At 35.4% G+C, this 17,543-nt stretch overlaps 1 protein-coding gene across 1 annotated transcript in view; it reads left to right on the top strand.

Annotated features, from left to right (window-relative positions):
• Window positions 1-222: 222 nt before the first annotated feature.
• pou6f2 (POU class 6 homeobox 2) overlaps window positions 223-17,543 on the top strand; it is a 155,538-nt gene continuing 138,217 nt past the window's right edge. The window contains exon 1 of the mRNA XM_088919152.1: window positions 223-388. Within this exon, the coding sequence (XP_088775278.1) occupies window positions 223-388 (166 nt within the window). The remainder of the gene's footprint in view (window positions 389-17,543) is intronic.

The raw sequence follows: 17,543 nt of genomic DNA, 5'->3' as shown, positions 1-17,543 counted from the left end.
AATAGGGTGGGGAGTAATGGAAAACTCATGCGATCTGTAATAGCTCTTCACTTGACTGCAGCCAGCAATAACAGCAGGAGCAGCATCAGACTCAGATAAGGGAGAAGGAGAGAGAGAGAGCACGCAAAAGGGAAAGAGAGAGAGGGGAGAAGGAGAGAGAGTGAAAGCACACACCAAAGCTAACCACGTTTTACCTGGGTCTCTTGCTCATTCTAGGATCCAATGATTACTGGGCAGCTCAGTAAGCCTTTGCTATCGCTCCGGAGTGAAATGAGCGCAGAGCTGAGGGGTGAGGACAAAGCGGCCACTTCAGACAGCGAGCTGAATGAGTCTCTGCTTGTGCCTGCAGAATCAAATGACAGTGAGGACACTCCCGGCAAGCTCTTTGGTAAGTCTGTTGAGATGTTCTGACTGAACGTTTATCGGACTGGGGTGCAGAGGAGCAGTCCAGAGATGTGGTCAGGTGGGAGTTCCAGGCAAAGTTTGGAGTTTTGACAAAAGAAAGTTGTTCCTTAGACAGAACTGGTGTGAGCGAATAGGAGTCTCGATGGTCTTTCTTTTCTTTTTTGTGTCTTCCTACATCACAACTAGAAGATCAGCTTATGTTGCACCAGAAAGTTGTGGCACGTGTTCCTCCTTTCACCACTGTGAGGAAGCAGTAGATTGTGTGAAGGACGCGGCTATCTGAATGAAATGAATAACTTGCTCTATTTTAATGCTCTTATTAGCATCCTTATTTGGTTTATAGAGCATTCCAAAAAAAAACTTTGAAAGTCACTTTTAATTGAAAAAAGATGTATATATTGTATCTGAGCTCTCAAATTTGTGCTTTTCTTTTACCTTCGAGTCCTTTGACTCAGTTGCAGTCATTAATGTGAATTATCTTTCAAGCTGCTGTCAAGCAGCATATTTCTGACTGTTGGCAATTTATCAATGTCATGGTCTCCAGAAAAGCTGGGTGTCCTGGTAACTAAACTCATGCTACTTTTCCTCAAATTCCTAAAAATGTCTTATTAGGAGGTTGTGCTTTTAAAATTTAAAATAGCCTGTTTCATTTCTTTTTGCCTGAAGCTGCTTCATCAATGTACAAAAATAAACAGGGTTTATGGGAGCTTTCATTATGTAAACTGGATTATTTTTACTTTTATTATTTTGTCAGTGAGATTAATTTATTTTGTTTTGGGGGGGCTGCTCAGGAATCGCAATTAGAACGGAGTGTTCAGAGCAGGTGGGGAAGTGTATTTTGTTACTCTGAGAAACACATTGCGAAGGCATGTCAGAAACTAGGGCACGCTGGTTGCAAGGGATACGTACACTCAGCCATTCATCAGTGAATCTGACATTTTTGAACATCTGAGTTATTCTTTTCGAGTTGTTTATCCTTCTTATATCTAGTTTTAGTTAAAAAAGGGAAGAAAAATGCTTTCTGTTGCTGGCAGCTTGCACACAGAATTCATTTTGTGCACAAGAAAGAAAAATCAGGACACATATTTATGTAATACAAATTGAAAAATAGGCCCAGCAAGTAAACAATGTGTGCATGCTGTAGTTCAGCTCATTTAAAATAGGGTTTTGTAGAGTGACCATTTTATTTACTTTTTTAGTTCATTATTTGTACAGTTTTAACAAAATATGTCTATCTTTTCATGATAAATCCAATTTTAAGTAATAGAAAAGTACATATTTGTATGGATTTATATATATACAGTATATATTTTAAAATAATTAAATATTGCCTCTATTCTGAATTTCCAATTACATCCTTTAATGTTGTAACATTAACAAGAAACATTACGTTGTACTTTTAACTGCTTTGTTTTGTAAAGTTATTATAAGTAATAAAATGTAAAGAACAGTGTTTATTATTTCCACAATTTACAATGATTTCTGAAACAGTATAAGAAATGAAAAATAACTAATAAAATTTTTATTGTTAAACTCCTAAAGTTATCCATACAGATACTATTTGAAAGCAGTATATATTAATAAATTACATTTTATTCATGATGTACCAGATTTAATATTCCCTGCTTGGCTATTAAGATTTGTTTTTTTGGGGGGGATTTCAATGAAGACAAAATTATTTCTGCTTTTATATATCAAGATCAAAGAGGCATGGCATGTTTTATTTCAGAAATGAAATAACAATTCCATTATTTTGTTTCTTAAGTGTTTGATAGTTAATAAACCAAAATGTTGTTTAAGTGCACACAAAACATTTTTTATGACGTGCATTCAAATTTCCTTTCTTTTAAATTTGTTTTTTGTGTGTTTCAGTTCATACATTATGCTTGTATGATTATGTTGTACATAATCCTTGCAAAGCCTGTAAGGAGCTATCGTATGTTCCTCATTGATATGAAGCTCCTTATTATAGTTGACTGTTGCAAGAAAACAGCTTTTCCTATCTTAATCACAAAACTATTACAGCTTCTAAAACATGAGATTAAATATCCCAGTAATATGGGCTTTCAAAAAATATTCTGCTACTTTGGTGATAAAATCAGCTATTATCACAGTCTTACTTGCTTTCATGCATATCTGTTAAATTGTAATATTGCACAGCATGGTTCATTTTCCATTTTTAGCTAAGGTGATATTTACACTAAATGTTTTCTAAAACATTTCAGTTGTATTTAGTGCTTTCAAAATCTAAAAAGAACATACTGCATTTCTGTGCAAACCACTTTCTCTATGTGGAAGTACGAGGAACGTGTACACTATATAGGCAGTACACATATAAAACTACATAGAATACAATAATAAAAGAAGAAACACAGGTGGAAGTACTGTAAAAAGCAGTAATAATATGAAGAATAAAAGAGAAGTGTGGTTGCTATGGCATTTTATAGTTGATTTCAATACTTTTCTCTTGAATAAACTAAATGGAGACATAAGTGTGGTGCAGCCTGTCCTATGGCCTACATGTAATGAAATGCTGAAGAGGAATGAAACAAGCATGACCTAATTGGGCAAACTCACCAGGTTCCCTTTTGTGGGAAGAGCCAAATACAGTATATACACAAGACAGGTTACCTGGCCTCTAACACCAGTGAAATTACAGCAAACTAAAAAACATAAAATCTCTATAAGGTCTGGTTTGTACAGTCTGAAGTTTGGTGTTTAATAAAAATAATCAAAGAAACCAATTGTTATTTGTAAAAATACACTTCCCTCAGTATACACCCGGAAATAAAACTTAAGATAACCGAGTTTGCCTTTAATGAGAACACATCTACTGCAGGCAAAGACGTTTGGACATAAAGTGTAAGCCAGCATTATGAATTAGAAATATTTGAAAAATATTTTCTATTTCTATGAAAAGTCTGAAAATGACACGTGATTTAATTGATGAATTAATATGGTCTCCCTGTAATAGGGGAAAGAAAACACCAGGTTGTGTATGTACTGAGAAACCAAGGCAGAGCACATGTTCAAGCAAGAGCAGACATGAATGGGAGGCTGATTTTACGGCCGTGTGGGGCTGTTTGATTTATGGTTGTCATAGGACCCTGTTCTTAAGTTGCTTAGGGTACAGGACTGCCATTAGCACAATGAGTTTCAGTTCTGCAGGATTGTGTTTTTCAGATTAAACTGTCTATTCTGCCTTTTGGCTTGGTTTTGTGAATTATATAATATTCTATATAATAAACTATGAGCACAATTTTAATCCCTGTAATAAAGACCAAAGACAGACTAACAATGCTTCCATACAATTGCTGACTTTTTACTGTACAATGTGTGAAACGGAATATGTTGTCATAACAACCCAAACTATATCCTTGTGACATCTTTTAAGAATGTAATGTTTATTTTTTCTCTGATGTCTGTATTTCAATATCAGTATTTAGATATTTAAAATTGAATCACCTTCATCAAACTTTTTACTTTCATTTAATTCACGTTTTCGCCAATTTTAGGTCCCCCAAATCATACTCCCCTGAGCAACTTGTTATTGGAGCATGCAGAAGCTGTCATATTTTTAGCTGTTTTTAAAATAATAATGTACAGTCCTGTGCTACACTTCATAAATGAGATTTCTCATTATCACTTTATAATTCATAAAATTTTAATAAATAATGGAAAGTTTACTCATTTGCTGTTTTTGGTTTATATTCAGAAATGTAATGAAAAGTGATTTATTTCAAAAGTAAACTAGCAAAAACATAGTCAGGTTTTGTTTTGTTTTTTTACAGGCTTAGTGTTTTAGCTGTGGTTTCAACCACTTTGTGAGCTCATTGCTCTTTCTAAATCGCTACAAGTAAAATAAAAGAGTTTATCAAACATTAAGAAAAGAACTTTACATTGATCTTGTAGTGCAGAGTATTTATGGTAATGCATTCAATTACAATTGTATTATCATCAATATTAACAAAACACTATATATTATCATGGTAACAATAACATTGTGATAATAATCCAGCATTCAATGTTTACAACACAAGTTATATTAATATTTTGTATATTAATGTTTATTACTTTTTCTCATTGTCTCAGAGGAAAAATGCATGTTAAACAGAAAGCTTGCCATAGACCAGAGTATTTCACTTTCACATTCTATGGCCTTTTGTGACTGTTAACAGCAGTGCAGTAAAAATGCTACTTAGCTGCGTTAATTGGAGTGACCCCTGTGTGTTGGTGAAAATCACACTGTTGTCAGGCAAACCTCTCACAACATGAGCTCAGCACTAAAATAAAAACATAGAGTTCTTGCCATATAACAAGAGGATGCAGCTCACTGGGAGTGTAGGTTGTGCTAGATGAAATGTAATGAATTAAAATAAGGGTGCAGGTGTGTCGGCAAAATTCCTAATACACACTGTAATGAATAAAATAGACAAGTTTGCGTGTCATTTTTTTTTCATTTTGTTGTTGCTTTTCTGTGTGTGGGCACTTTGCCTTTGGTGTGGAAACTCAGTAAGTTAGATTACTGTGAAATAAAATGTAATGCCACTGTTCTGATGCAAAGGAAGAGACTTTGCTGCTTCCTTTCCGACGGGCTGTAGCTGTAGCTTCTTTTGCAGTCTTTCACATGGCCGTCTACAGAGAAAATCACCTCTCTGCAGTGCTGTGGTGACTTTGCTCTTCCTGCCCTTCAAAGTATCACACAGGCTAAGGAAACCCCTCATTCGTGGGGTTGCCTGTGGTTTTCACCTCTTCAATGGCCGAGGCAAAAAATAAAAGGAACAGCAACATAGTAATGCATATTAAGAAGTTCCAAAACAGAGAAGCTTTCTGATTTCACGGCTTCAGGTTAGTTATTACCTCTACTATATCAGAGTCAAGAAAATAAAGACCAGTACACAGGCGACAGCGCACTCTATGTAATTCACAGCTGGAAGATACATAAAATCCACATGAAACAAAGAATTACAAGGTTCCTCAACTTTTTCTGCCATTCTTTTGACTGATATTATTCATATTGACTAATGAGCTAAGTCATCACGAATAATATCAATAATATTTTTTTTAATTACAGTATATCACTATAGTGTATTGATACCATGCATTTGCTCTCTAAGGTACTGCTTCCCCTGTGAAGGTATTGTGTCAGTGAGTGTATTTACTTTTTTGGCCATTTCCCCGTTAAAAATAGTAAAAAATAGAAAGATGTACATTCTAAAAGAAATTGATAGTGCTGCCTACTGTGTATGTTAACTGAAGCTTCAGCGGTTCGCGGTCTAGCTGAAAGTCTGATTATTCCCTGGTCCATTTCCTGCACTTCCTATACATGTGGACTCTGAAGCAGTGGCTGAGCTGTAACTTTCGTAATTTCATTAACTGGCACAGCGTCTGCTGAGCAACTTTAGCCGGTAGATTAATGATGTCGAAGCGTACCTACAGTACCTGTCAGCAGCCAGTAAACACAGATAATTTGAAACTGTCAAAAACTGAAGCTGCCTTCGATTAAAAACCCCGCTGCTTGGTGTTTTGAGATAAATAATACATCAGAAACTTCATATACTGTATAGGGGAAGAAAATAGATGAGAGTAACAAAGGGGAGTCTGAGAGGAAGAAAATAACGGGGGGAAAGGGGGGAAGGGGGACCCTTTCCGTGATTTAGCGGCTCTGCCTGCTTCTGTGGTAAAACTTGAAGGTGACAAAAAGGTGAAGCCTAGTTGTAGGTACATTGTGTCTGTGCCACCACTTACAGTAGCTTCTCTCTCCTGATTTGAATACTAAAGAGAGAGGGGAGTTACCCAGTGATTCCAGCCTGCCACGCTGTCAGGGAGCATTCTGTGTAAAGTTTCCTGCTGTCAGGTTAATAAATTTTTAAGAATATCCCAAGGCTAGAATCACTAAAGAATGCTCACAGTAACGGTTTCATAACACTAGCGTAACAATTTTCTTTAATAACCATTGAGTTTGTTTGTTTTTTTCTCTTTTTTATCTTTGAATCTCAGATGTCCAGCTCTTTCTCCCTCTTTGTGATTGTTCTCCAGCATTGTTTGTCTGTTTCTGTTTGTGTACTGTACTTGAGATAATGCTGATTTTGTTTCATTTTTTTTTGCTCATGGTCTGATGTGCCAAATTATTATATTTCATCTGCTCTGTCTGTTTCAAGAGTAATTGTACAAGTGTTTGTGCTGCTAGAGGAGTGATGGTATTAGATCTATAGTACCAGACTCTTTTTTTCAAACACTTAAGAAACTTTTACAGCAGCAGCAATAGCACATGACCACAAACGATAGCATCAATGGCATTCACTCCCAGTAAATTTAAAGTTAGATTTTTTACAAATTTTTTAAAACAGATGATAAAATTAGACATAAAATAAAATGGAGCTCACACGGAAGAGAGGAAAGGGAGACATAAGTGGGCTAATCATATGAATTTTGAAAGCAAGAGATCCGTCCGTTTTGTCACGGTTTATACCGCTAGCAAAATGTAATCTACCTCTTCCCATAAGAGTCATTTCTGTAAACAAAGTGTGGTTTGACAGTATTTCTATCTCTATCCAGACTTGTAGAATGGATTTTTTAGTTGCATTTAGAGCCGTAAACAAAAGGCGTCATGCCTGAAGATCGATAGTAACTTGGAATTGTCATTGAAAGGAAGCCGTCAAAAGATTAATGGAAAAGTCATAAACATCGCATCCAATCACATCACCGACACTCCTGAAATATATTTAACATAGTACCAGGTAGACCCTGAATATAGTACAGTACACGTGTAATGGAGAGAGTCATGAGAAAATTCATCAAGAATGTCTGGAATGGAATGGATTTACCTAAAGGTGGCACAGTGATTCAGTGGTGGCATTGCTGCCACACAGTGCTGGTATCCTGGATTCAATTTCTGAGATGCTATCTGATTGGTGTTTGTACTGTATGTTGTCCTGATGTTCATGTGAGTTTCCTCCAGAGGCTCTAATTTCTTCCCCAAAATCCTACCCTAGAACATACTAGTACAGTAGTTTCATTAGCTTCTGGTTAAATTGGCCCCGGTGTGTGTGTGTTTGTGATTGTGTGTCCCCTGCCATGGACTAGCATCCTGTCCGGGGTGTATCCTGCCTTGTGCGTCTCGCTTTTTCCAGGATAGGCTTTGGCTCCTCTATGCCTCTGTATTACAGTAGATAAAGCGGTTAAAAAAAAGATGGATGGAGTTACTTAAAATGGGTTATCTGTTGTGCAAAGTGGTAGAAGACGTTTTATCCCAGACTACTGTACATCCTAACCAGACTTACCAACCAGCTTGAAATGTGTTCTGGCTGCTGAAATCAAAGATGTCAGTGACTGTATTTGTTCCCCAGAGTGAGCAGGTATAGTTCTGACAATCTGTCAAGAAGAGGAAATTATTCCAAAAAGAAGAAAGCTAATGATCTTCTGTGCCCAATAATTCACTAATTTTCCTCTACATTTTCCACGTGTGTGATTATATGAAATATGACAGTCTTGTCTTTGGGAGCAGAAAATAATATATACAGGAGTTAAATTGGTTTAACTCTTAAAAGTTTGTTAGCATGAAGCTTATGACCCCCTAACAATCCACATTTTAAACACACTCAACTGAAAACCCCACTAATAATAATTAAAATTTCTTACAACGAGGCTTTCAGAGTTTTTGAATAATTGAAATTATCCTTTGCTCTCCTCTCAAGAAATTTTATGTAATTTTTTATTGTGATTTAATTCAAATCTTCCTTTTCCCACACAACCTTGTGTTTGAATCTGTGTGTTTTCTTCTGCCACCCTACAGCCATATCCTCCTGTATGCCTTCCTATTTTCTTAAACTCTTCTTTACTTCCCCTGACTTTCCCCTGATTTCCAAAGACCTTTCATGTCATTTCCTCTTGACTCCATCACCACCACATCCCCTACAATTCAGAACTTCAGTAACACTCTTGATTTCTCCCTTCCTAACCCCAACAAGTGTCCTCCCTGATACGTATTGTATCTGCCTCATCTCATTAGTAACATTTATAGAATCTATCTCTTCATACCCAACTATTCTACCCAGTATCCATACTACCTAATGTATCTACTGTATATACAGTACAGGTATAGCAATTTAAATGGCCACCAAGTGTGGGACTCCTAAACTATGCCACCATCTAGGTCAGATGCCAATTGAAGACATTAAGCTACATTATAAATAATGCAAAAAACAGACAATATTTGTGCATGTACAGTACATAGTTTTAGCATCACAGTGTTGTCCAACACTTCTGCTGTAGCTACATGTTGTATTGAAAGCAGATTGTGATAACTGAACAAAGTAGACCTGTTCTTGCATGAAATTAAAAACAGTTTTAAAATGTTTGTAGTCCAAAAGGTACTGTACATCTTCATCCTAAACATAATCAGGTTTGTGTTTAGAGAGCAGGAAATAGCAGTTTTGCAGGCTTTGCCTATAGTCTTCAGCCGATGCCACGTTTTACAGTAATGTTCCTTCTTCCATTGTTGTTTGTTCAGTAGTGTTTCTTTGCCTTTCCTGCTCCATCCAATGAGGATGTGTTCTTCTACAACCAAGGCAGGTTGAATGGATGTGAATCACTACTCAGAAACAGCCACTGCAAATCATCAATGCTGTTGCCCATGAGCTACAGCCTGTAAAACACAGCATGGTGTGCTGTCATGCTAGTAGACTGAACTTCACAGTGCCGTTCTGTCTAAGCAGACAGTGCAATGGGGTCCTGAAAATAATAATGCATTAATATGATGGGGATGTTTTTTTTTCCAAAGTGGGAATTGTTTCCAGTGTTTTGGTTAGATAGATATGTCTACCGATGGCAAATGTGACGAACATATTGCAGCCAGAAAAATCTTTTTCCCACAATCTAAGGCCGAGACCTGGTCTAGGTAAGGAAGGATGGTTTTCTTTGTTCTGCTTTAAAAGTGTTGGAGGAGCAGTATTTGTGTTTGATGATAGACATGCAGTATGGTGGCAGGCAGCACAACACTACTCACAGTCGGGTGTGAGGATTATCTGACTGGTCGCCGGCAGGTCTTGTGCCTGAGCGGTTTAGCTAGTGTGACAAGCAGAAGAGATCTTAGAGGATGAGCAGGTTGTAGCATGAGTTACACTGGTCTCGGTCTTCATATTCTGACTCAGATGTGAGGCATTGCTTCACAGCTACTGTATGTGCTTCTGCAAAGTACAAGTAAACTTAAACGCTTCTGTAAGACTTGTAATCTTGTAGTTTTGTTAGAGCCTCTGCTTTGTCTGTTTTGTTGTATTTTGTTTTGTTACACTTGGAGCTAGGCCCAGGGTGTCTGTAAGACTTATTTGATCTATGCTTAGGTTCAGTTCCTGGTTCCTGTTAAACTAGAAGTTTAATTTTATGCTTGTTTATTAAGAGAATTTGACACTACTTCTTTTCAGTTACTAGGCATTCCCCAGATTACATACTGTACAGTATGTTTAATTTATGTAATTTATGTAAAAACTATCATAAACTGCTAATGTCCAAAAAAATACTTCTGCTATTCAATCAGTAGTGTTTGTTTTATTTCTACAGAGATTCTCTTTTCTTACTTTACAGAGATCTATTTAATTGTGTATTCATTATATTACAAAATGTGTTCATGTGAGCTAAGCAGTACGTACTGTAGGATAGGATAGGGTAAGAATCGTATGCCATACTACCATCACAGTATGAAATAGTAAGTGTGCACAAGGCTTCAAGAGTGACATCAGCCTTAACATAAAATTTGATTCATGGAAATGTTTCCAGACTCTTACATATGTTAAAGACTTTACCTCAAAAAGCACATGCTTTGAGAATTACTGTATGTATACTGTTCAGAAAATATGGTATGTTCTGTGATAGGTTCTGCATGTTAAATTAAAAGTCCATAACAAGGAGATTGTTCATAAATTTGGAAGAACTGTGATGAAGTTCTGCATTTGTGAAAAAGTAAAGGGCAACAAAACATAAGACTAAAATAAATGTGACAAAATGTGACCAAAAGATCCTTAGAAAAAATGTGTCAAAATGAACTGTTTGAGTTCATGTATATGTTTAAAACAAAACATACGTTTATTAACTTAAATATCTAAAAACAGTATATTAAAATACAGTACTTGATTTTCATATTTTTAAAGTCTTGAATTTTTGGGTGTTCACCAGAAATCTTTAAATAAATTGCTCCCGTCTTTAATATTAATGAGCAAGACTCCAAACTGGTGAAGATAATAACAAAATGAAGGTCTAAATGTCATAAAATAATTGCCCTAGTTACTAACACTTACTGCAAAGCTTGAATCATTTAAAAAATGTTATTTTAAAAGGCAATTTACATTTACACAGCTGATCAGATATTCCTAATGTCTTTTAGACCATGAGTGACAGAAGGGATTTTTAAAGCAGCTCCCAGGAAGAAGGAAATAAACTTTATCATTTTTCCTGTAACCATTTTTAGGTTTTAATAGAATTAATTAAGATTAATTAATATTAAATAATTGATTAATTCATCAGGTTCAGTATTTATACATCTGTTACTCTCTTTTGTACCGGATTCAATGTTTACTCAGTTTACTGGAAAGAAGACAAAATTGGTCAGCTTTGCTTCTTTGATCTAGAAGAGGTTAGTAAGGAGATGCATTAATTAACACCTGATTGTTAACTAATATGATGAATGATAACTGAAAAGTTTAATTATTGCTATAAAAAACATTTTTTTATCTTTAAAATGCAAGTACATGAAAATGTATTGCTATTTTAACTTGCAATTTAATCTTAAGGAATCTTTAATGTGCAATTTTCAGTTTGGGGCAGTTTAACGAACCAATTCTGTCAAAATCAAAATATCACTAAAGTAATGTGGCCATCTTTTCATTTTAAACATTTGTCAATCAAATAAATTAAATTTGTTGAAAGGAACTGAGGAACTTTAACTTAACTTTGCAATATGAGGTAAAGGGCTACTTTAACTAGATTTCCAAAACTTGTACTGTAAATAAAAGGCGACCAGTACCTGTCAGTTTTTAAAATCTGTTTAAAATATTATTATTTTTTTAAATGCCTTAAAATGTAAAAACTACAGCAGCGACAGCAAAACCTTTGTACTGTACTATGGAACAGTATAGTAACACTTTTCTGTGACAGAAGCAGCAGTAATCCAAAAAATAAAATTTGCTCAGAAATAACCAAAACAGTTGACTGAATTAAAAAAAAATCAATTAAATGTATATTAAAAAACTGAAATATTGTTAATTACATTGAAGAAATGACCAGTATAATCTATAAATCACATCAAAACTGGCCTTGCTTTACTTTCAGTGACTTACTTATTCTTCAGGGGTGTTTTTAGTTAAAAGCAGGCTTTCATAGCTGTGTATTGTGGTAAAGTTAGTATATTTTTATAAAAATATATTTTTAATGAAGTGTCTAATCCCACTCTTACTATATTATCTCTTGATTACTAACTTTTTTTTTCTACAATACAAACTTAACATAAAAAAAACAGGTGCAGACTTCAGAATTTATATCACCTGTTCAGTGTGGCCTAGCAAATTTGATGATTCAGATTGCTCACTTAATCCATATACAGTAGATGTCCAAAACTGTGTCGGAACCTAAAATTTTCATCCACCCCAACACGCACACATCAAATGAAATTGCTCTCTCCAATGTCCAAAAATGGGGGAACAGATTAATTTAGCTTGTTTCATTTACAGAAAAATCATTGAATGAGATGAAAATCAATAGAGAAAGCCAACACATTGCATCTCAACAGACAAAAATGTACAAGCATGATCCCCCAACAAAGGGATCTCATTTTCTCGCACATTTTAGGGCTACAAAAACTGGAATTGCTGGTTCAATAGCAAAGGGCAGATAGACATGAGAATGGATTTGTCTTTAATTTTCATACGTTTGTAGAATGGATTGGTATCATTACATCTGTTCTTGTGTGAGGTGAGAAGCTAGGGTTGCAATAATACAGTGTACTTACAGCTATAACAAGAAAGAGAGACAATAGAAGTCACCATATAATAAAACCTAAAAGAAGAGTCGGTCACCCACAATATTGTATGTACTGTATGAAACACAATTTTAGAAAACAAAATGTCCGTGGCAAGGCTTTGCTTGAAATGTTTCACTCTTTACTGATTTAAGCTTTCTTAATCAAGAAATTTGATGTTAGTGACATTTTTTTCTATTTTAAAAGAAAATAATATTAATTAATTTTCCCTTTCTATGACTTGTTAGTTATAGAATAAGACATTTAAAGCTTTAGTCAAGGGGTGGAAGAAAAAGGATCATGTTTGCGTGATACGCCTGTCTATTTCAGAACTGCAGGCTTTCATCGTACGTTAAAAACACAGAATATGTAGCTTTCATGCCAGACCCAGATGTCTCAGAAAAAGTCACCTTTAAAGGAAAAAGACAGCAGCATCTTCAGACAGTAATTCCAGATGGCACAAACTAAACCCACAGATACAGTACTTTGGCACATCTCTCAGTGTCTTTGCAGCTGAATTTTTTACTAGTTCCAATTCAGTATTGTCACAAACCCCTTCAGTTTTCATAAATGCAAATCTTAAGTGTATGAGAAGGTTCTTTCTTTCCCCTGTCTTAAAAAGCATTTGAATTGTATAGGAATAAAAGCAATCGTGATGAGTGTTACTCAATTTGACTGTTGTATGGAAAGTTTAGCACTTTGGCATTATTGAAAGAACAACCATTAGTTAGAATTTTCTCTTCATTCTTTTCATTCATTTCCTTTACAGTGCTGATTCTCAATTTTCTTAATTATACAACAATTGTGTCACGGACAAAGGCTATTTTCTATCGCTAATAATTCGCAATAACAACAATACAGTCTATTTGGTGTAGACTTTTACATCAACTTAATAAATTGAAACAAAATAAATACAGGATGATTTCCAAAGGAGGCAGAATAAGGACAAGCTTCCAAAATGTTTGGTAAAACCTAGCTGGACACCTATATTTAATTTTATATTAAATAAGTTTAATTTAATTTTGTAATGAACAGTGCTGCTGCCCACACTTTATATCCAGCTCTAAACTCTCTGTAAAAATTAGGCATTTGAAATTTGTGGTCATAATGTTAAAATAAACCTGGGCACTGCAGACAACAGCAGGTGAAGTCACAAGATTAAACTCTCATGTAAGCAACACAACTAAATACTGTAGATGAACCTTCAAACACAGTTTATAAAAATGCTGCAACCTGACCGTGATGACTTTAATAGTGAAATAAATTCTAAACCTACAACATCACCAAATGCAAGCGGTATTGTATTCTACGTTATTACAATATCTACAGTACCTGCTTGGACCTCCCTGTTGCTTTTCACATATTTTCCCTTTTGTTTCACATCTAAAGCTTTGGAACCTTCATTTTCTATGAAACATTCCTTCTCTTTTGGAACATTGTGTTTCATTATTGTGGCTCTTTGAATGTGTTTGTGATTCCTTGATTGTGAAGTAAAGTGGCAATCTCTACTACGTGTCCTTCACGTTCCAAAGTCAAAGTCTTTTTTTTTCTGTCACTCCCCAGAAAAGGTTCAGCTCAGGTAGGAAGTTTACATGTTGTCTCTCCGTGTGCTTGGATGCGTTGGGAGAGGGTAGGGCAGCTGTGCGCACCTGTCACAAGTAGAACAGAACAGTGAGAACCGTCTCCCCCAACACCAGCACCTCCTCCTTCAACATTAAGAAAAGACTTCTCTTGGGCTGATGAAGTGTGCTCTTTTTTCTTCTTAAATGCTCATTTTTTAGGGTATTTAAAATAATCTTCCACTCCAGCTATCAGAAGCCATAAAGCCTGTCATGTAAAGTAAATTGTTTGTCACTTCCTGCCGACCTGCCATATTTATTGTCAAGGAAAAATGGACATTAGTTGGAAAAGCAGTTGTTAAAGGCCAAACAATTTTTTTTTAGATGGCAAGGATGTGTACAGTTTCTACTTTTCCCCCCCAATGAACCACCCCTTCAAACATCAAAAGACAAGATAATAAGACACTTCAAGCACAATTCGGTATTATATTCAACATCTAAAGGCTCATCTCTTGTCAGTTTGCATTTACTCTCCCAAGGATGTGATGCTTCTATCATCATTCTGTCAAGGGGAGTCTGGCAGAAACGACAAGGGCACTTATTTCACACACTTAGCGTCTGCATGAAATAGCCTGTACTTATTCCGATTCAGCCAAAATGGAGGAATAATTTGAGAAAGGTCACAGGCAGCTGGAAAAACTTTCATTGATTTGTCTGATCAGAGGCCATTCAAATCGCAACTCTGCTCTGGGCTGAGGTGGGAGGGGGAGTGGATACTATTTGTAATATCATCTGCAGCTTTGTTCATTTTGAGTCAAGATGCTTACATTTGTTTTATGTTTTTTTAAGGTGAGAAATGGGGATGTTTTGTCATTTGAAATTGCTTGTAGGCAGTAATTGCCAATGTGTTTCCAAGCAACATGCCAGAGAATGGGGATTTAAAACCTTTTCTTTTCTTATTTTTATATCACAATGTTTAGAGAATCTCCGTTGTGTTAATTAACTTCATACAGTACCTTGCTTTCAATATACCAGACAAAATTTGAAAAGTTGGTACAAATTTTTTTGCGGATTTATACCCGATTGTATCTAAAGGCATTATATAAAATAAATTTTATTGTTTTATTTTCCATCTAAATACGTGTAATAGGTCACTTTAAATGTCGTACAGTATTACTTGACTGAGCTACACATTGATACTTTCAAGGTGAAGTACAGTGCATTAAGCTTTCATTTTTTTTAAATGCTTTTCTTTTAATGAATTGTGAAAGACTCCAATGTCATACTGTATGTCACTTTTTTTAAAATGAAGAAGTAGTACTGTTGTTTTTCATTTGTGTGAGCTTGAGAACAGCCTGATCAGAATTGATATTGTGATTTTTTTTTACTGTAGCGTAAGTGCATCATCAAGCTTGTCTCTAGGCTTTGCTCCAGGTCGCCGTGCAAATGTTAGAGGTTGAAGTTCATGGGTAGAGTCACTGAGGTAACCTTGCAGAAATGACACGTGGTAGAGGAGAAATGGTAGTTTAAAAAACCGCAGGTGAAACTGTGCAGCTTATAAATGACAAAGGGATAGATGAGCTGAAGTATATGAAGGCGACTGTTAGTCTTAGCTTTTTGAAAGCGTGAGAAAGACTGCAATTGAAGTTTGTCAAACAAGCCATTTTTATAACCATCTAGAACCGAATGCCCTGTGATGTCTTCCCTGGGAGTTAAACTCTGAGAAGAGTTTTGAAAGGTGTAGAAGAGAAAAAGACTTGGTGTGGCTGACACTCAGTTTCTCCCTCAGCGCAGCTTTTTTTTTCTCTTTCCAGACTGCACTCCAGCTGGTTTTTCAGGACATTATGTTTGTGTAATCAGCTTAGCTATAAATGGGGAGCGCCGCATTCAGCTGTCATGTAAATAGAAGTGCTTTAATGTAGCTTGGTTAGGGTAAGTAATAAAGTAGAGCAAAATACAATTTTGAATAAAGTTCATACACAGAAAAAAGCATGCCTGCAGTGTCATTTCCCAGCCTCTTCTCTGTGGTACATATTATTAGAGTTGTGCATTCTACTTAAATCTAAAAATACTTAATGCACTCTGCACAAAGCATGCGTAATACATTCTCTGAAGCTTTCTGTTTGCCTGTAGCTACATTTTTTAAGATACTCTTCAAGCTGAAAAGAAATGAAAGACATATATTGACGTAGCTAGACTGTTACTAAGGTGGGCTACAACACCGATACAATTTGTACATTTTAATTAGTGCAATATAGAAATAATTTAACACAATAGGTTTGCACTGGTAGGCCTATGTAAAAAGGATTTTATAGCCCTATCCAAAAAAAAATCATCATTTTGGCTGATTTAAAGGAGTTGGCAATTCTATAGAGTTCAAAAGACCCTTTGGGCTTGTCTTAGAGGAATATTATAAGAAAAATAAGTTAAGAGTATAGCATTTTAAAACACTGAGATTTTGTTTTTGTAGTTAAAAACTTATATGAAAGAAACTATTATAAGAAATAACCTGTTTACAGCATTAATTTCCTATTATTTTTGTATTGAAAATATAAGCAATTGTACTGTAGCATACTGTATGCTTAGGGATGGCCAAAGTATTATATTAAAGACTATTTAAATATATTGAAGTCTGAAATGGTTATTTTCAATAGCGTAGTTGTGTATTTACTGGAGTAGGAGCAATTTTACTGAGTAGTTATATTTGTACCAGAGAAGTGGGGATTTTATTGTAGGAGTAGTGATTTAATTGAAGTAGTAGTGAATTTATTGGAGTAGTAGTGATTTCACAGGAGTAGTGGTGGTTTTATTTGAGTAGTGGTTCAGTTTTGCAGTGGAGAAACTTCTCAGACAGTGCCATAGGAAAAGAGGAAGCATGTGATTCAGAGGATGTGAGCTTCTCACCTCTTTTGTTGATTTGTATTTGTGTCCTTTGGTCTTTGATCTTCAAAATATCTAATTTGAGTTGATTACACTTATAAGCAAAACATTTTAACATACTAAGAATTAAAGGACCCTATATTCAAAACCCTAGAGGGATTTAACTACCTAAGTCTAAGGAATATAAGATAAGATCACTTTATTGGCCATGTACAATTTCTTGTATTAGGAATTTGTCTTTTCCCATACCCCAACTTGCTCTCCATGAGACACCCAGACAGGGAGAGAAGCTTGGGGTCAGAGCGCAGGGTCAGCCATTTATATGGTGCCCCTGGAGCAGTTGGGATTAAGGGCCTTGCTCAGGGGCCCAATGGAGTAGGAGTCCTCTGCTAGCCACGGGATATAAACCGTCTTTGATTATTTATTTCGATGTCTGAAATCATCAAAACAATAAATGTTTGAAAATGAATTAATTACGAAATGAAATTAATTGTTTAGAATTACACATGATATCTGTGTTTAATAATGAAATAAAAGACCATTAAGCATAAAGTTGTGACTTTCTTGGGTAACCATTTCACTGGTTGCAGTCTTATTATATTTCTTTCTAACAGAGTCAATGAACCAGAATAAATGCAACTACCTGTATATTACACAGTTTTGATTTGAGGACAAGCAAATCATAAATGTTG

Source organism: Atractosteus spatula, chromosome 6 (assembly GCF_055471065.1).
Source record: "Atractosteus spatula isolate fAtrSpa1 chromosome 6, fAtrSpa1.hap1, whole genome shotgun sequence".
Taxonomy (NCBI): Eukaryota; Metazoa; Chordata; class Actinopteri; order Semionotiformes; family Lepisosteidae; genus Atractosteus; species Atractosteus spatula.
Note: the sequence above shows the minus strand (reverse complement) of the source record. Positions and strands in the feature narration are given on the sequence as shown.